Below are 20525 nucleotides of genomic sequence, written 5' to 3' on the forward strand. Positions count from 1 at the left end.
CTTGCTCCCAAACCTGACTCCACATCCCCGGTGGAAGAAGCAGGAGATCCACGTGTCCAGGACCCAGAAGAAAGAGAGAGATCAGCAGGTATCTGCTTGCTTGTGTGGTGAAAAGGGGTGGGACTCCTCTTGTGCTAAATTTCACCAGCTGGATAAAGGTGGGATTTCTCAAGAGGCAACAGCCCAAGAATGGCTAGGAAAGCTTTCTCAAATTAAAACAGGAACAAAATGCTGGCTTGTTGTACTTAAGAGTGACAGAAAATGTTTATGTAGTGCTTACCTTTAATACACATTGGTTTATTTATATGCTGCCTCTCCACAGACCTCCTCAAATTTGCCCCAAACCAAAAACATTAGTGTAAAATCCTAAATACACTCTAAATGATAAATTTAAAAAGCCAAGGGCACAAGAAGAGCATTAAAGAGCCACCGAGTTACCTCAAAAATCTCCCAAGAGGAGACCTCAGGTTTGAAGAAGACCGTAAAACAGCTAAAAAGATAAACCTCTCAGTTAAAGCTTGGTTGGAAAGAAATGTTTTGGCCTGGCTGTGAAAATATAGGGAAGGTAAGCTCCAGGTGAGCTTCGGGAGGGGAGGGAGAGAGATTCCCCCGAAGAGGGGCCACCACTGAAAATGCCCAGTCTCTAGGCACCACCTGCTCCATCTGTGCTGGCAGGATCACTGTGAAGACAGGAGAACCATTTTGTTCTTAACATTAGCTTGACATCAGTTTATTCTCCATTTTGTGTGTCTAGAATTTGCTTTGTAGTTCACAGAGGCCTAGCTGAGCTCATAGTTAACAAGCTGCACCTGCAGATAGTTACCCCAGCAGATAACATGTGTTCAAGGACAGGACAGCATACCAGCTTAATTGGGAGATTTGATTCATCTGTAGGAAGATGGGAGGGAGAATGATCTCACTCCTTACTCCTGAGAACCTTATTCTGGCCTAGACCAGTTTGAACCATCCAGAGACTTCTCCCTGGTAACAACTTTGATTGGAAGTCATGGGTCATCTGACTTAGGTTCACCTTACCATAAATTCAGCTATGCTCATGGTGCCGTAATCTTCACCTTCTTTACATAAGAACATAAGAAAGGCCCTGCTGGATCAGACCAAGGCCCATCAAGTCCAGCAGTCTGTTCACACAGTGGCCAACCAGGTGCCTCTAGGAAGCCACTAACAAGATGAGTACAGCAGCACCATCCTGCCTGTGTTCCACCGCACCCAAAATAATAGGCATGCTCCTCTGATACTAGAGAGAATAGGTATGCAGCATGACTAGTATCCATTCTAACTAATAGCCATGAATACCCCTCTCCGTGAATATGTCCACTCCCCTCTTAAAGCCCTCCAAGCTGGCTTTTTCTTTTTTTTCTATTGCTATTCACGTTACTCTGCCTTACATGCAACAACTATCGCAATGCCTCAGTGTAAGCAAAAACGACCTGAACCTGCTTAAGTCTATAGTAATAACATCTGCTATGTAATAGTGTAGTAAGTATATATATTTATTTATTATTTTCTTTGCCAGTGTGCTTTAAGAATTCTGCAAACCTGTGCTTTCACTACTTGGCACTTTTTATTCTTTAATAATGCCTTTACATTACTGACCTGACTCAGTTACATTACAAACAAGGCTGGAGCTCAAGAGAGGGTGGCCAGTCTTGACAGTCACAAATCACGTATAGGAAGAGGTTTGCCAGAAGTCCCTCTAGTCCAGCCTCCCATTTCACACGGTTGTCAACCAGAGTCCCTGAAAGGTTACAAGAAGAGGAGCAAATCCAAACCATCCCTCTTCAGAGAGACACTGCTACCCTGTATCTGCTGGAACTACCCTCCAAGGAAGCATCATCAGCTGATTAATGCAGGGCAGGACTATGTCTCCCGTTCAAGTGATTTCTATTCTGCCATTATGAAGAGCAGTTAAAGGACTTCTCTTCTTGATTCTGCTTTTTCTTGAAGGTCTTACCAATCTTTTATTTTTATTCCAGAGACTGATTGTCCCCATAAGAAGTCCAAGGGAGAACCACAACACCTCTTATTTGATGAAAAACAACAGAAAAGAAACACTGGAACAGAACGGAAGATGAGGAATGAATGCTCTACTTCTCAGGGTGCTGAATCCCAGGTGTTCGATTCACACCAAAGAATTAACGCAGGGGAGAAACCTAATAAACGTTTGGAGTGTGAAGGGAGCTTTGCTTGGGAGGGAAACATTCCTGTCCAACAAGGACTCCACACAGGGAAGAGACATAAATGCCTGGAGTGTGGAAAGAGCTTTGCTCAGAATTGCTCACTTGCAGCTCATCGACGAATCCACACTGGTGAGAGACCATATAAATGCTTGGAGTGTGAGAAGAGCTTTTCTAGAAGACCAGATCTTAGGGCCCATCAACTTATCCACACTGGGGAAAAACCATATAAATGCTTGGAGTGTGGAAAGTGCTTTGCTAGGAGTTCACACCTTTCTGAACATCAACGTATTCACACCGGGGAGAAGCCTTATAAATGCTTGGATTGTGGGAAGAGTTTTTCTAGGAGAGCAGAACTTAGGGTCCATCAACTTATCCACTCTGCAGAGATACCATATAAATGTTTAGATTGTGGAAAGTGCTTTGCTTGGAGTTCGCAGCTTACTATACATCAGCGTATTCACACTGGCGAGAGACCATATAAATGCTTGCATTGTGGAAAAGGCTTTGCTCAGAGTTCACAGGTTACTAGACATCAACGTATCCACACTGGGGAGAAACCATATAAATGCTTGGAGTGTGGAAAGAGCTTTGCTTGGAGTTCACAGCATACTTTCCATCAACGTATCCACACAGGGGAGAAACCATATAAATGTTTGGATTGTGGAAAGAGCTTTGCTTGGAATTCACAGCTTACTAAACATCAACGTGTCCACACTGGGGAGAAACCATATAAATGTTTGGAGTGTGGAAAGAGCTTTATTGAGAGTTCACAGCTTACTAGACATCAACATATCCACACTGGGGAGAAACCATATAAATGTCTGGATTGTGGAAAGAGCTTTGCTTGGAGTTCGCAGCTTACTAGACATCAACGTATTCATACTGGGGAGAAACCACAAAAATGCTTGGAGTGTGGAAACAGCTTTGTTTGGAGTTCGCACCTTCATGAACATCAATGTTTCCACACAGGGGAGAGACCGTATAAATGTTTGGATTGTGAAAAGACCTTTTCTGACATTTCTCTCCTTACTGCCCATCAGGATATCCATACTGGGAGTCACCATATAAATGCTTGGATTGTGGAAAGAGCTTTGCTCGGAATACACAGCTTAGCACCCATCAACGTGTCCACACTGGGGAAAAAACCTTATAAATGCTTGGATTGTGGAAAGAACTTTACACAGAGTACACATCTTAGGACCCATCAACGTATCCACACAGGGGAGAAACCGTATCAGTGTTTGGAGTGTGGGAAGAGCTTTGCTCGGAGTGACAAACTAAAAGCCCATCAACGAATCCATACGAAGGGGGATGACCACATAAATGCTTGGAGTGTGGAAAGAGCTTCGTTCGAAAGGAATATCTTAAGGTACACCAAAGAATTAACACAGGGGAGAATTCCTACAAACATTTCCAGTGTTGCAAGATCTTCAGCCTCAAGCCCAACTTTTCCAGACATCATCATGTAGAGTTTTTGTGCAAAATCAGGCCCGTATTGTACAGCTACTGAACTGGTATTGGTGAAGACATGTTCAATTCTCAGCTAAAATATTTGGAATACAGTTTATTATAAAATGTGAGTTACTTGTCCTACCCCAGGAAGACATCTTATGGAGGGATGTCATGGACCTTTAGGGTGATTAGATTACATTGTTTAGGACTTAGTTCTCTTCCTCGCTTGCTCCATTCATTATATTCAATGATCCAAAATTTTATTTATAACAAACTTCATACCCTGCCATTTTCCCCTGCGGGGACCTAAAGCAGCTCATGTTGTACTCCTATCCTCCATTTTATCCTGACAATAACCATTCTGAGAGGTAGGTAAGGCTGAAAATGAGTGAATGGCCCAGGGTCAGCCAGCAGATTTCATTAGTAGAGGTGGAATTCAATCCTGGATCTCCTAGAGCCTAGATAGACCCTCTAACGACTGCACCACACTGTTAACAGAGGTTCTTAAATCCACTTTGCTTTGTAAAGGAGGAGTATTTTCCATCCTCCCTGTTTGTGTTGTCTTTCTCCCCAGGGTGAACTGATAGTTGCCAGACTTTCTCCCTGTCTCCAAATACTAGAATTGGAGGGTATGGGGGTCTATCAGTGGCTACTGGCCATGATGAGTAAACATGTTCAGAGGAAACCTCTGAATCCCAGTGCCAGGAGGCAACCTCAGGGGAAGGCCTTAGCCTCTGTGCCCTGTTTTTGGCTCTCCAGAGGAACTGGTTGACCACTGTGTGAGATGGGAGGCTGGACTGGATGGACCACTGGCCTGACCCAGCAGGCTGTGCTTATGGTCTTATGTAATCTCTCTGTTCCTTCTGGAAGCTTCAGTGTTCCATCTTTTAATTCCATGGGTGATCATTTCTAGGCTTCTGTCAGGCACCTGAAATCATACTCTGATTTCCCCATTTGTTAGAAAATTGTGCCCTGTATCCTTGCCCATCCTGGCTTCTAAAACCATGTAAAGATCACATCAACGGATCCTTAGTATCTATTATAAATCAATCACTAACTCAGGGCACCTTACCTCGACCACTCAAAGAGGCAGTTATCCATCCCTTGTGTGTGTGTGTAAAGTGCTGTCAAGTCGCAGCCGACTTATGGTGACCCCTTTTGGGGTTTTCATGGCAAGAGACTAAAAGAGGTGGTTTGCCAGTGCCTTCCTCTGCACAGCAACCCTGGTATTCCTTGGTGGTCTCCCATCCAAATACTAACCAGGGCTGACCCTGCTTAGCTTCTGAGACCTTCGAGATCAGGCTAGCCTGGGCCATCCAGGTCAGGGCATCCCCTACTAAAAAAAAAAAATTCCCTAGAGAGAAATGTCTCTAATCTGCCCTTCCTGGGCAAAGTGATTGAAGGATCGGGGATCTTTTACCTAAAGAGGTGGTTGTGAGTTGCAAGTCTTCAGTAAGGAAAGGATGATAGAGACCTGGTTTAAAAGGAATATAGGGTTTGTTGAGGGATTTGGTAGAATAGTGAGGGGGGGGGGAATTATCCTAAGTAAATACTAGTGGTACTAAACCAAAGCACAGACTGATAATTTATGTATACCAGGGTGAAAACTCTCAAATGAGCAGCTGGTTGTACAATTAAAATATGGCTTTATTGAAGAATAAAAATAGTAAAACAAGAAATATATTTTAAGCAATGAACATGTGCACATGAAGCATACAAGAGCTGACTAAGAGAAAAGAGGCAGTTGGATAGGGTTTCAGGAATGGCTGATGGTTACCAGTCTTGAAGGGACGTCCAGGGAAAGCAGCACTGAAGAGGAAAACGACCAGCATTTCCAAGAGCAAAAGGAAGAGCCCACACGCAAGCTGGGGTGCACACATGGATCCAGAAAGGACCAATATTTATACCCCAGAACAGGTCCTGATGGAGTATGAGGTAAGCTGGCAGGAAAGCCAGAGACAAAGAACTGATTGCTTTACTATGGTCCGAATAAAAAAACAGGAGGAGCTTGAATCATCAGGATCCCAGAGAATGCCTAGGCTACTTTAAATACTGATTTGATTGCTGGGATGTATGCAGATAGGATAAGTAATGGCCAGCTCGGAGCACTGATTAAATCACCTTCGGGCGACACAATGGAGATTAGCTAGTCGTGTTTTCTAGCCAGGGACACCTTAGGGCCAGCTGCCAACCGCCTTCCTGCCCAAGATAGACATAAAACAATGGATCCCAAAACTCTGAGAGGCATCCATTTTGCAGGGAGCAGTGTCTTGCTCTTATGCCAGTCTTTGGTCCCTGGGCCTTCGTGGCACCCCTTTAGCAGAAGGGGTACGACTGCTTACAATGGGACAAAGACAGTCTATGCCATCCAGCTTCCAGAGACGGTCAATGTGTGAAACGGTGCCATTCACTGTTCAGTGCTGGAAAAGTAAACTGAGGAACAGGCTCTACCTCTCCCCAGAACCATGAAATAATAGATGGGAAATAGGCTCCCTCTTTGTCGCCAGCAAACATGATAGAATCATAGACTTGGAAGGGGCCATAAAGGCCATTAGTCCAACCCCCTGCTCAATGGCGGGATCAGCCTACAGCATCCCTGATAAATGTTCGCTCAGCCACTGCTTGAAGACTGGTAGTGGGGGAGCTCACCACCTCCCTGCAAAGGATGATGGCAAATGGACAGCTGTGTTAGTCCTTTACAAAGAACTAAAATTCAGTGTTAAATAGTAGCACTTACGGTGAGCCCAAAGGAGCAGGGGTTGGAGCTTCCCGGCTGTGGTCTGACTTAACCTTGCATGATGTCACCTTACTCTCACCGAGAGAGAGAGATGTGTTTGCCTGTCCCAAGTCTCAGGCTGAGGTCTTTCACATCACCCACCTTAAAATGATCCCCAAATTGGAGATGCAGGGGATTGAACCTGGGACCTTCTGCATGCCAAGCATATGCTCCATCACTGAAGACAAGTGTATGCTGTTCTGAGCTCTTTTCAGGTTGAGTGGTATAAAAAAATGTTCTCAATACAGAAGACATATATAAGTCTTTAAAATAATTTCCAGATTGTTAGTAGGAGTTCTGGAAATCCATTGATACCTTTTCCCATCCCAGAAGGCCTGTGGAGTCTCTTCAAAGGGAAAGGAGCCCTTAGACAGTGGCCCTTTGTCAGAACTGCAGTAGACTTGGATGTGAGATCCTGCTTGCCTTGAGTGGTATAAAAATGCACCCCAAATAGCGCTGGACTCAGCAAATAACCTGCTGGTGGTCCCCGACCTGAAAAATGTGCTGCTGTCCTTGACCAAAGCCAGGGCCTTCTCTGTTCTATCTAGTAAGACCAGGGCCCTGTGGGGCTTGATGCAGTTCCATAGGGCCTGCAAGACTGAGATGTTCTGCCAAGCCTATGGTTGAGGGGAAGCAATGGTTTCCATTGTAGCTGGCCTCCCTTCCCCCCCTTCCCTTCTTCCTTCACTTCACTGAATTGATTCTCTTCTGGGCTGGCTGCCGCTCTGTGTGTTACAAATTATGCACCAACTGGGTTTTAGAATTATGATTTATAGTTTTAATTGTTAATTATTTTTGTATTAGTGTACTTGATTGATGTTTGTATTGATGTTTCAACGCTGTACGCCACTCTGAGCCCAGCCTTGGCCGGGGTAGAGCAGGACAGAAATTCAATAAATAAATACATAGATACATACAAGCATGTGTACAGAACATTAGAAGCTTCCCTGACCTAGATGGCCCAGGCTAGCCCAATCTCATCAAGCAAGGTTGGCTCTGGTTAGTACATGGATGGGAGGTCTCCAAAGAAGTCCAGGATCTCTGTGCAGAGGCAGGCAATGGTAAAGCCCCTCTGTACATCTCTTGCCGTGAAAAGCTCTTTGGCTTTGCCAACTTCATGGCACTTTCCACCACCTTTTAATGTACTTGAACTTGTAATGCATGAAATGTGTAAATCAGATGAAAATACATTATTTTGAAATTCAGAAGCTGTTAGAAGAAAAAGAAGAGTTGGTTTTTATACTCCTCTTTTCTCTACCTTTAAGGAGTCTCAAAGTGGCTTACAATAGGCTCTTCTTCCTCTCCCCACAAAAGACACCTTGTGAGGTAGGTGGGCTGAGAGAGTTTGGAGAGAACGGTGACTAGCCCAATGCCACCCAGCAGGCTTTATGTGGAGGAGTGGGGAAACAAACTTGGTTCACCAGATTAGAGTCCACTGCTCTTAATCACTACACCAAGCTGGAAGATATCGCAGCCACTTTCTGTAAACAAATCTTCCTTAAATTTCCTTTCTGCCTCACAGCCAGGTTCTAATCTACCCATCAAAGGCGCTAAAAGTGAATCTCTTTAGTTCTGTATTTAGTTAATACATTTATACCCTATTTTTCCTCTGAGGAGCTAAGGAAGTGTACGTGGTTCATCTCTCTTCCATTTCTATCCTCACAACAATCCTGTGATGTAGGGTGGATTGGGAGAGAATATAGCTGACCTGTGGTCACTTAGGAAGTTTCATGGTAAGGAGGATATGAACCCTGATTCTAGACCAGGACTCTAATCACTACACTACACTTTATGAGCTTGAAATGTCTACTGGGGCAGAGATGGACCGGTCTGTTGGATTTTGCTGAGCCAGTTTTTCTGTTCTGAAAAAAAGTGAGCCTTTTTATTTAAGTTGCAAGTTTTTAAATCCTGTGTTTTGGAACATCCTTGGTTGTGGCAAATAAGCAGCCCAGGCTGGGCTTATGCATCTGTTAATCCCGCACATAACTGTGGCCCTGGTATGGATGCACACAGAGAAAGACTATCCTTTGGGTATGTAGGTCTGAGTTTGTGAAAGGCTTTCTAGGTAAGAACCAGCTCCTTGAACTGAATCCTGAAGCAAACTGGAAATTAATGACACTATTTGAAATGGGATGGATATACTATAAGATGTTCAGCATCTACCCAGAAGGCAGATGGCCATATTTTGCATCATATGTAGGTTCTGGGTTGTCTTCAATGGCAGCCCCACATTGCAGTAGTCTAGCCTAATTCAATCTCTTTCAGAACAGCAGCTTTCCCCAGAAGTATCACCTCCATTTTGCTCAGGCATGGATTCAGACAGAATATGGACCTTCCGGTTCTTTGTGAGGGATCCTATCAGCCAAAAATTTGGCTGGAACTCTCCATTTATTATTAAAGCTGTTGTATTTGATGCGTGTTCTTGCCAAAGTAGAAATAAGAACAGTTGAACTGGATCAGCCCAGCGGTCTCTCTGGTCCTGTGCCCAATAGTACCCAGTACGATTGCTCTGGGAAGCCCATAAATAGGGCATGAACAGAAGAGCTCTCCCCTAACAATGGGCCATCAGAGGTACACTACCTTTGAACATGGAGGTTCAGTTGGGGATACTTTGGGGCCCTTTGTTAACACTCCCCACTTGGAGGAGAAGGTGGCAGCTGAAACAATCTCAGCTTGAAGGGGCAAGCTTGTCTTGAACCAGCATTACCCCAACCGGCCTGGTGGTTCGGTCCCAAACTGCAATTGGTTCACAGTGTGGCTCATCGATGTCACACCAGTTTAAACGGCTCCACAAACATATAGGTCATTTCTGCTCACCCCATCTATTTCTCTTGCCCTTTTCCCATGGGGAGGGCAAAGCTGTGGGTACCCATTACAGGTCTTTTTCCATCCTCAGAACTCTGGAACAGAGTAGATTCAAACTCCATCCCCTGTTTTCCATGGTATGTAAGACAGTCTCTCTCCCCCCCCACCCCCCCCCAGAAGCCTTTTATCTGCCCTTTGGGGTGTGTGTGTGTGTGTTTTTCTGGCTTGAAGTCTGTTATTGGCCAGTCTCCGCTTTAGTTGGGGGAATTAACTGGAAGACAGAGCAAGAGGAGGGGGTAACTGGCATCGATAACCTACGTATACTGAAGTGCCCTGGTTGTCTTATAGAGTCCAATGAAGACAACTAGGAGGAGGTTAAAAAGAGCAACAGTTCGTTATTTAGCTACACACAGACCTGGGGGTGAAATAACCCACAAATAAGATGTGCACAGTTACTCACCCGAGAAACAAAGGAAAGTCAGTATCATTTATGCATTCGCATGGGGCAGGCCCATGGCTGCTGACAAGCAGATTGATACACAAAAGCACCAATGCACATTAGGTGTCTACTTCACTCTAATTAGCATAACCTATAGATCTTGGCCGAAGGCTGTCTCTAAGCAAGTTCTAGGTCTTGCGATCTTAGTAACTAGAAACCACATTCCTAAAGATGAAGGTAATTCAGAGCTCTCTACTGGTGAAAGGCCGTACCAAGCACAGAGAGCATGATTTGTTGGTTCATGGCTCCCGGATGCCAACTTCCCCAAACCATGTGTGCGCATACGAGTACATAGTATTTTATACCAGCCCTTATATCTGGGCATTACAATACCAGGATAATCCTGGGGGAAACTCTCAAATGAGCAGGCAGCTGTGTGATTAAAAGGGTTTTTTTAATCACAGAATAAAATAGTAATATTACAGAATAAAATATCTCGAGGAGCATATGCATGCAAGAGGTAACCAAGAGAAAAGTGGCTGAGCCCTAAAAGCCAAGCTTCTTTTTGTGTTTTTTAGCCCCCTCTCTTTATTTAGCAAGAGCGGGAGAAGGGGAGAGAGAATGGCAGGCGGGGAGGTGAATCAACGATCGGCGCCCCCCACCCCTGCCCCCTGCCCCTTTTGCAAATTCCCCCTCCTCCCTAGCTCTGTCGAGTTAACTGCCAGCTGCATCGCTTCTCTAAAACTCCCTGTAGGGTTTGGGTGCCTTGTGCTGCACCGGAATGACCACAGCAAATGGGGCAGCTGCTTTCCTCGCTGGGCAGCTCTCGGTAGCACTTGGAGAGTTTTCTATATTATTGCAGCGAACCTTTCTGGAAAAGCCAGGTCCGTTTCCAGCACAGATTCAGAGGGAAAGAGCAAGAGTCCAGTAGCACCTTAAAGACTCACCAAAATATTTGCTGGCAGGGGATGAGCTTCCGTGAGCCACAGCTCCCTTCTTCAGATACTATGTATCTGGACTCTTGCTCTTTTCTACTACTATGTATCTGGACTCTTGCTCTTTTCTACTACTATGTATCTGGACTCTTGCTCTTTTCTACTACTATGTATCTGGACTCTTGCTCTTTTCTACTACTATGTATCTGGACTCTTGCTCTTTTCTACTACTATGTATCTGGACTCTTGCTCTTTTCTACTACTATGTATCTGGACTCTTGCTCTTTTCTACTACTATGTATCTGGACTCTTGCTCTTTTCTACTACTATGTATCTGGACTCTTGCTCTTTTCTACTACTATGTATCTGGACTCTTGCTCTTTTCTAATACTATGTATCTGGACTCTTGCTCTTTTCTACTACTATGTATCTGGACTCTTGCTCTTTTCTAATACTATGTATCTGGACTCTTGCTCTTTTCTACTACTGCAGACAGACGAACACGGCTACCACTGTGAATTAGATTCAGAGCAATTAAAGAAGGCGCGACCTCCCTCCTCTCTCCCCCCCCCCCAACAGGCTGGGTCTCTCTCTTGCAGGGCGAGCGGGAAACAAAGCGGGGCGGCGGCTTTGCTTCTTGCAGAAATGCAAGACACGGGTTAAAGAAAGAGAGCCTGTACTCCTAGAGTGGAAGGAGGGAGTGGAGGAGTGGGGAGTCGCTTCCTGCCAGACCCTCCCCCCCCCACTGTGGGAAGGGGGCCTTGTTGAATGCTCAGCCTCAAGCCCTCCCCCTGCCCGCTCCAAGGATGGGGTGAGCTGCAAATGCATTGGGGGGTTTCCCTGAGCAGAAGGGAAGGGCGGGGAATGCAAGGGAGGTGGGTGGGATAAAAAGCATTTAGAGTTAAGGCTAGATCTCTTCTCCCCCCCCCCAAAAAAAACACCAGGTTCACAAAGGAGCTGCCACATCTCCACACTTGGGGAGTGGGGAGGGGGACGTAGTTGTGAATTTCCTGCGTTGTGGGGGGTTGGACTAGATGACCCTTGAGGTCCCGTCCAGCTCTGTGTTTCTGTTAGGAACCTGGAAACTCCTGGAGATTTGGGGATGGAGCCTGGTGAGGGGCGGGACCTCAGTGGGGTACAAGGCCTTAGAGTCCACCCTCCAAAGCATCCACTTTCTCCAGGGGAACTGATATCTGGAGTCTGCAGGTGAGCTGCAATTCCGGATGATCTCCAGGTCCCAACCTGGAGGCTGGCACAGTAGAGCTGAAAAAAGTCCAGAGACAGGCAGCCAACATGATGACCCGGTGGCAGCTCCTGCCCTAAAGGCTGAAACAGTTGCGGCTTTAGCTTTAGGAAGAAACTGCTAATGGGGAAGGGGAGGCGTGAAAGAGGTACATAAAATTTCCAACCATACTGGGAAATTTTTTTCTCGCTCTCTGTCAATGCCAGAACTTAGATTAAGAATAGAGAGAGAAGGTCTTAAGCAAAACACATAATAATGCTTGTCTGAATTCACTCTCCTCTACTTAAAGACAGATGGATTCACATTCTAGCTGTATCTGAAGAAGTGAGCTGTGGCTCACGAAAGCTCTTACCCTGCCAGAAAATATTTTTGTTAGTCTTTAAAGTGCTACTGGACTCTTGCTCTTTTCTACTACCTCAGACAGACTAACACGGCTACCCACTGTGAATAATGCCTGGAACTCATTGTTTAGGATTTGATGGTGATTTTGAAGGGGGACTTTCACAGAGGATATGCCTATCAATGGCTATACAGAGCCTCCATGTTCAGGGGCAGGTTACCTGTGAAGATCAGTTATGGGAAGGGGTGTAGCAGCAGGGGAGTCCTGTTCCCTTCCTACCTGGCAAGGGCATTTCCATGAGGCATCTGATCATCCACTCTGGGCAAAGGATGCTGGACTAGGTGGGTCTTTGCTCTGATCCTACAGGTCTGTTTTTCTGTTCTCCAAGTGAAGGCATCTTGAATATAAATAAAGAACAAGCAGGAGGAGTTTCTTCACAACCAGTTCCTCTGGAGGTCCAACCAGAGGACATAGATACCAGCTCCAATATCAACCATTGTGGAACCCCACTGCTTACTTCTCCTCATTGTGAGTCCATTTATTCCTACTCTTTGCTTTCTGCCATTTAACCGATTTATTACCATAAGAGAACCTGTCATCCCATGACTGCTAAGTTTACTCAGGAGAGTCTTTTGTGAGGTAAGAGCTGATGGCCTCTTTTGTTAGTAGAGTTAGTGGGTCCGGTTCTGATCATGGTTTTGAGGCCTTCTGTTTTGTTATTTTCATTGCTGGCTGTATGTTAATTACTGTGGATTTTGCACCATCTGTTTTCATCTGGGAAGGAAGGCTGTATAGAGAAGAGAATAGTCTCTTCTCTATACAGGGGTTATGTGTGTGTTAAGTGCCATCAAGTCGCTTCCGACTCATGGCGACCCTATGAATGAATGAAAGTCCTCCAAATTGTCCTATCTTTGACAGCCTTGCTCAGATCTTGCAAATTGAAGGCTGTGGCTTCCTTTATTGAGTCAATCCATCTCTTGTATAACAGGGGTTATACAATCTCTTTATACAGGAGAAGAGAACAATCTCTTCTCTATACAGGGGGGAGGTAATTGTAAATTTCCTGATTTGTGCAGGGGGTTGGACTAGATGACCCTTGTGATCCCTTCCAACTCTATGATTCTGTTATTCTGTTCTATGATTCTATTATTCTAATCTCCTTGGTAGGGGAGGGGAGTCCAAAGGATGGAGGGAGTCGTAACAAAAGAAGGTCCATTCTCTCAAAACTTAATGAGATCTAACCTCTGTATATTTCTTTACTGAGCAATGATGTATGTGCAGGAGAAAGTAATTTCTGAGGCAGAGAAGTCCCAGGGTGTACAGGGCTTTAAACATGAAGACCAGAATCTGGGATTGGGCCAGGTAATGAACAGGTTAAACATCTTCCCACTTCCTTTGTCTTCCTCACAGGCACTGTAAGGATGTTGGATGAATATTCTGGGACTTCCCTCCAGTGTGATGGAGCACACACACCATCTGTGCAGCCAGATCAAGTGAGGAAGAATCAGTGAGGAAAAGGGTGTGGGAGACCTTGGGTGCCTCTGCCCCCTTCACATCCCCCTGGGGCTGAAGGAATCTCTTTCCCTTTGCTTCTATCGAAACTGCCTAGAAGAAAGGCCACTGTGATTGCCACAGGGAAAAAAAGAATTATTTGGTTCCTGTAGAAGAACACCTAGATCATGGTCTTTATGGATTCCTGCATTGTTGCTGAAGATAAAATGTTTCCTTCTTCTTTCAGGGTTTGGTGACCTTTGAGGATGTGTCTGTGGATTTCTCAGAGGAGGAGTGGGCTCTGCTGGATCCAGGCCAAAGGGCTCTGCATAAGGAAGTCATGGAGGAGAATTATGAGAATCTGACCTCTCTGGGTACGGCTCTCCCTTCGTTGCTGTTAATCTATAAAACTGCACTGTAGGGAAGACACCAAACACATGAATAGCATATCTGTGTTTCGTTGCCATTCTCTGCCTATTTAGTGTATAGCTCCATGAGGGGGTTGTCTGAGAGAGCTGCTCTTGAGGGTGGGGCTTCCCTTCCCAGCAGTAAGTCATGGTTAGATGTAGACTTTGCTTCCAATACTTCTTTTCCAGGGTGATTTCCAAACATGCTGGATAAGCAGAGGCTCCAGCTAATAGGAGATTACGTTTTCAGTTTGTAGCAGTAATCCAAGTGGCATATTTATGACAAGGAATAAAACGTTCTGCCATTTATTCTTCTCTGCTTATGGGGTGGAGGTAAGGTTGCTCAGATCAGTTGGTTAGTAATGTCTGCAGGGCCTGTAAGATAGAGTTATTCCACCAGGCCTACAATTGAGGATGGTCGTGGATGTCATCTTTGCTGGCTGCCCTACCTCCCCCCACCCCTCTGCTATTCTGTTCATTTTATGAACTTGGGAGGGGGGGATGTCTGACTCCAGTGCCTCTCATTGGTTACTATTCTAATCGAGCACCATCTGTTTTTTTTCTTGGGGTTATATTGTTCAATAGGGTTATATTGATTGGTTTTCATGTATAAGTATTATGTTTTTATATTACGGTTTTAATGTTGTTACCTGTCCTGAGCCCGGTTTCAGCTGGGGAGGGTGGGATAGAAACTTGAAGTAATGAATAAATAAATGTAGTTTATAGCAAAAAATGCCAGAAAATAACCAGTGTGCTCTTTTTTTGTCTCAAATAAGGACTTCTAGTTCCCAAGCCTGAGTTTACCTCCTGGCTGGAAGTAGACAAAAAGCCATTTGTACAAATCACCAAGGAAGGAGAAAGATCAGCAGGTAGCTATGGAGTTGCGTTGTGGAAAACTTTGTTCTAGTTAGAACTTTTTTTCTAGTTAGAAATTCATGTGGAGAAGAAGTTTGTGCTCAGAATGCATCATGCTCATTTATTACCAAGACAGCAGACAGGAAAAAGTTTTCTCCCATCTGTGGAGACAAGGCCAATTTAATTTCTGTCCCTCATTGGAGAGGAGACCCTCTTAGCAATGTTCTTAGCACTGCCTGCTGCCAAGATGTGAGGGGTGCAGTTGTATAGATGTCCAGCTCCTCACTGACTAGGGCTAGCCAAAGAAAAAACAGATAAAGGGAAAAATAGGATGGGGGGGTGTCTTTTCCTCTCCAGTTCTGGCTGAATTAAGCCAGGTGGCCTAGAGTCAGGAATATTCTGCGGTCATGCCAGTCTGTCTAAACACTACACTGTGTTGTGTGTGCCCTTCTCCTGAGTCTAAAGGTGGATTGAGAGCAATCCCGCTCGTTTCAGGCTGAGGACAAACAAACCCAAACCCAGCCAAAGATTTCCAAGAGAGCAAAAATAAAAATCTGTGGAGGACTTCCATTAGATTCAGCAAAATAGTTACTTTTGGCCTTGCAGCTGTTATTTTTAGCAAGAGAGTTCTACAGCAGGTTGGCTCAAAAGATGCAGATGGGAGGGAGCCCAGCCTTTCCTTCCCATCTGGGGCATTGGACACTTACTGTTGTCCTTCTCCTGCCTGCTGTCCATGGACTAAATGAGACCGGGAACACAGGAAGGAAACTGCCTTCTACTGAATAAGACCAATGGGCCATATAGTAGTGTTATCAGCCCCTCCCAAGTTGGAAGTAGGATTTGGCATGAAGTTCCTTACAATTTTGTACCAGGGCAGCGGTAACATAAGAAAGGCCATGCTCGCTCAGACCAAGGTCCATCAAGTCCAGCAGTCTGTTCACAAAGTGGCCAACCAGGCGCCTCTAGGAAGCCCACAAACAAGACGACTGCAGCAGCATCATCCTGCCTGTGTTCCAATGCACCTGATCCTGGAGAGAATAGGTATGCACCATGACTAGTAGCCATTTTTACCCGTAGCAATGAATACACCTCTCCTCCATGAACAATTCCACTCCCCTCTTAAAGCCTTCCAAGTTGGCAGCTATCACCACATCCTGGGGCAGAGAGTTCCACGACTGAACTATGCATTGTGTGAAGAAATAATTCCTTTTATCTCTTTTGAATCTCTCACTCTCCAGCTTCAGCAGATGACCCCGCATTTTGTATTATGAGAGTGGGAGAAATGTTTCTCCCTGTCCACTCTCTCCATCCCATGCATAACTTTATAGACCTCTATCATGTCTCCCCTTAACTGCCTTCTTTCCAAGCTAAACAGCCCAAACATTTTAACTGCTCCTCATAGGGCAGTTGCTCTAGTCCCCTGATCATTTTGGTTGCTCTTTTCTGCACCTTCTCAAGCTCTACAATATCCTTTTTGAGGTGTGGTGACCAGAACTGTCCACAGTATTTCAGGTGTGGTCTCACCATAGTTTTGTACAAGATAGCAGCAGTTTTATTCTCTATTCCTCATCTAATTATGGCCAGCATGGAATTTGACTTTTTCACAGGAGCCGCACATCTCACCCAAGAGATGCTCACATTTCTGCAATGTCCTCAACTAGTCCAGGCTGAGGGATTCCGCGGTGATATTTCTATGCTTGTTATTCTGGAAATATATAATTTACAGATCTCAGTGTGGCAGTTCAGCACAAGATTCCCACCCCCCACCCCCAGTAGTCTTTTTTTAGTATCTGTAGTGTTAGATGGGTTTTCAGTTATCTCCAAGTCTGGGAGAGTCTTCTATCCAAAGTGGGATAGAAACTCAATTGGCCCTTCCTTCTGAATCAGAATACAACCTAACCCTTTTGTCCCTGCAGTCCTGGTGCTAAACAGAAGGGAAGGTTCAGGATAGGCTCAACTTCCTTTTTGTTCCCAAACTGTTGGGTAATGTCTGTGTATTATATAACAGCAGTATATAAATCTATATAGTATATCTATATAACTAATAGTACCCTCTACAGAGCCAACGTGCTATAGTGTTTAAGGTATTGGACTAGGACCTGGGAAAACCAGGTTCAAATGCCCACTTCCACAATGGAAACTTTTTGGGTGACTTTGGGTCAGTCACACTCTCTCAGTCCTGTCCCTAGCTAGTATTTGACTGGGAGACCTCCAAGCAATACCAGGGTCATGACACAGAAGAAGGCAAAAGCAAACAACCTCTGAAAGTCTCTTGCCTTGAATTAGGCAGAAAAAAGTATTTTGCCAGCCCAGCTGTTTGAAATTTTTGAATGGGAGACCTCAATGACTTAACTTGAGATTTCATGCAAGCAACATGGTTGTTCAACCATGAAATTAAGCCCAGATCTCAGAGTCCAATGCTCTGTTGCATTGGCCTTTACTTAATACTAGTGAAAAAGAGAGTATTTGGAACAAAGGACAATCTAGCTTTTCATTCTCTTATTCCCTAAATTTGATGGGAAGTACAAGGTTGGATCCACTGGAAATTTCCACAGGCAGAATGAATTTTGGAACGTGGCTTCTTCCTCCACCACCAAAATTGAAAATGCCCCCTCCCCAAAACTGTTCCTGGGGAACAGGGAATCTCTGGGAATAGCAATGAGAGGAGGGGGAGTCAGAAGTGTACTGTGAGAAGAGGGAATCAGCAGATATCACCCCCTATCTTTCCATCTGCAAAAATCTTCTGTAGTATTCACTTCTTCCTAACCTGGTTTCTTTATTTCTGCAGGACAGAAAAGCAAGAGAGGAAAAGAAGAGCAGAGAACAGAAACTGAAGAAAAGCAGAAGTTTACGAAGGAATCCACTGCTTCAGAGAGTACAAGCTGTCTGGACATCACAATGCAAGAAGAAAATCACACACAACAGAAAAGGTTTCTCTGTGCAGACATCTTAACTGAACCATCAGACCCCAGCATGGAGCAGAGAATGCCAAAAGGGGAGAAACTGTTGAAAGTGCCAGAGTGTGAGAATGTCAGTCTGAGCAAAACTCTTATATTACAGAAAATATTGCACATAAAAGAGAAGGCCTCCAAATTCTCAGAGTGTGGAAAGAGCTTCAACAAGAATGATCACCTCATTGCCCATCAAAGTGGACAGATTGCCAAAAAAACATATGAATGCTCCGAGTGTGGAAAGAACTTCAGTCACAGCTCAGCCCTTGCTTCCCATCAAAGAATCCATACGGGGGAGAAACCATATAAATGCTCAGAGTGTGGGAAGAGTTTTAGTCGGAACACAAGCCTTACTTACCACCAAAGAATCCACACAGGGGAAAAACCATACAAATGCTCTGAATGTGGAAAAAGATTCACTTACATCTCAGGACTTTCTTACCATCAAAGAATCCACACAGGAGAGAAACCATACCAGTGCTCACAGTGTGGGAAAAGCTTCAGTCTCAATTCCGGACTTGTTTCCCATCAAAAAATGCACACAGGAGAGAAACTATATAAATGTGTACAGTGTGGGAAAAGCTTCAGTCACAGTTCAGGTCTGTCTTACCATCAAAGAACCCACACAGGGGAGAAACCATATAAATGCTCTCAGTGTGGAAAGGGCTTCAGAGAAAGTGGGAAACTTACTTCCCATCAAAGAACTCACACAGGAGAGAAACCATATTGCTGTTCAGAGTGTGGAAAGAGTTTCAGTCACCATTCAGGTCTTGCTTACCATCAAAGAATCCACACAGGGGAGAAACCATATAAATGTACCGAGTGTGGAAAGGGTTTCAGTCACAGTTCAGGGCTTACTTCCCACCAAAGAATCCACACAGGAAAGAAACCTTATACGTGTTTTGAGTGTGGAAAGTGCTTTAGTCAGAGTACAATGCTCAATATACATCAACGAATTCACACTGGAGAAAAACCTTATACATGCCCAGAGTGTGGAAAGAGATTCAGCCATAGCTCAGGCCTTGCTTACCATCAAAGAATCCACACAGGGGAGAAACTATACAAATGCTCTGAATGCGGAAAGAGCTTCAGCTGCAGTTCAGGCCTTGCCTACCATCAAAGAGTTCATAAAGGGGAGAGACCATATAAATGTTCTGAGTGTGGACAGAGCTTCAGAGAAAGTGGAAAACTTGCTTCCCATCAAAGAACTCACACAGGAGAAAAACCGTATAAATGCTCTGAATGTGGAAAGAGGTTCAGAGAAAGCGGAAAACTGGTTTCCCATCAAAGAGTCCACACAGGAGAGAAGCCATATCAGTGTTCAGAGTGTGGAAAGAGTTTTTCTCAGAGTGGAAATCTTACTTCCCATCAAAAAATCCACACAAAGGAGAAACCGTATAAATGCCCCGAGTGTGGTAAGAGCTTCAGTTACAGCTCCAGCCTTGCTTACCATCAAAGAATCCACACAGGGGAGAAGCCATACAAATGCTCAGAGTGTGGAAAGAGTTTCAGCCACAGCAGATACCTTACTTACCATCAAGTAACCCACACTGAGGAGAAACCATATAAATGTTCCGTGTGTGGAAAGAGCTTCAGACGGAGTGCCTACCGGAATGCACATCAAAAAACCCACATGGGGACAATTATCCAAGATAACCATACACAGGGGATCTGTGATGCCAGCCTAGCTTTCTGCCCACTCTGAAGTTGACTGTGTTCTATGCCATCCAAGCGCAAGAAGCTGTTCTTCCAAGATGTAATCTTTGACAAATGAATTCATCTGGCTTCTAATGCTGGTTGAAGCAGCAGATCATTTTTAAAGCTTGGTTAACTCTGGCCACGTTCTCTGCACACCAGAAGTAGACAGAAGGGATGTAGCTTATAATATCCCTCTTTTCTGCCCACAGTTGAGACTCAAAGTGGCTTAGAACATCCTTCTCCCCTCCTCCATGTTCTCACCACCCTGTGAGGTAGGCCAGTTTGTGACAGGCCCAAGGTCACCCAGTGAGCTTCCACAGTAGAAGTGTGGACTCAAACCCAGGTTGCCCAGAGTCCTTCACTCTGTCCATTACACTGGCTCTCAAGACAAGTCTGACCTCCCTAGACTGAGTATCTGACTCAGTAATAAAGCAATTTCATGTGTTCTTGGTGTTTGCCATGGTTTTAGCTCAATCCACCCAGATATTTCTAGCCCCTCTCTTTGAATTGTGATGTCAGGTGCTGCACTGTGTTAAAAGAAAAAACTGTCCCTCAAAAGAATCGTGGAGCAGGGGTGTTAGACTGGCTCTCCTGCCTTGTACACTTTAGGAGCTGCGTTAAACTGCTTTTTAAAAACAAGCGTTTGTCTTGATCACCTGGCTGAGTGAACTGGTTTTAAAACGTGTATGGCCTGTAGATTTTTTAAAATCAGCTCTTGGATGGAAGACCCCCAAGGAAGTCCAGGGTTGATAATTGGATGCAGGAAATGGCAAACCACCTCTCTTCAGCTCTAGCCTTGAAAATCTTACAGGGTTGCCATAAGTTGGCTGCAACTTGATGGCCCTTTCTGCCACCATTAGAGGCTGCCCTGACCTGGATAGCCCAGGTTAGCCCCATCTGTTCAGTTCATAAGAACATAATAAGAAGAGCCCTGC

At 44.8% G+C, this 20525-nt stretch overlaps 1 protein-coding gene across 1 annotated transcript; it reads left to right on the plus strand.

The window, feature by feature from the left end:
• Nucleotides 1–5528: 5528 nt before the first annotated feature.
• On the plus strand, nt 5529–19597 carry LOC130493396 (zinc finger protein 883-like). Its single transcript, XM_056867122.1, has 4 exons — nt 5529–5585; nt 13927–14053; nt 17730–18427; nt 18671–19597. The coding sequence occupies exons 1-4, from the start codon at nt 5529–5531 to the stop codon at nt 19595–19597; spliced, it is 1809 nt and encodes a 602-aa protein (XP_056723100.1).
• The last annotated feature ends 928 nt before the right edge of the window (nt 19598–20525 follow it).

Source organism: Euleptes europaea, chromosome 1 (genome assembly GCF_029931775.1).
Source record: "Euleptes europaea isolate rEulEur1 chromosome 1, rEulEur1.hap1, whole genome shotgun sequence".
NCBI classification, from domain to species: domain Eukaryota; kingdom Metazoa; phylum Chordata; class Lepidosauria; order Squamata; family Sphaerodactylidae; genus Euleptes; species Euleptes europaea.

Excerpts from the sequence above, each read along its gene's own strand:
- LOC130493396 (XM_056867122.1), top strand. The coding sequence starts at position 5,529 with ATGGATCCAGAAAGGACCAATATTTATACCCCAGAACAGGTCCTGATG. Across the intron at positions 5,586-13,926 it reads AGGTCCTGATGGAGTATGAG|GGTTTGGTGACCTTTGAGGA; the intron begins GTAAGCTGGCAG and ends TTCTTCTTTCAG. Across the intron at positions 18,428-18,670 it reads GACTTGTTTCCCATCAAAAA|CATCAAAGAATCCACACAGG; the intron begins ATGCACACAGGA and ends GGTCTTGCTTAC.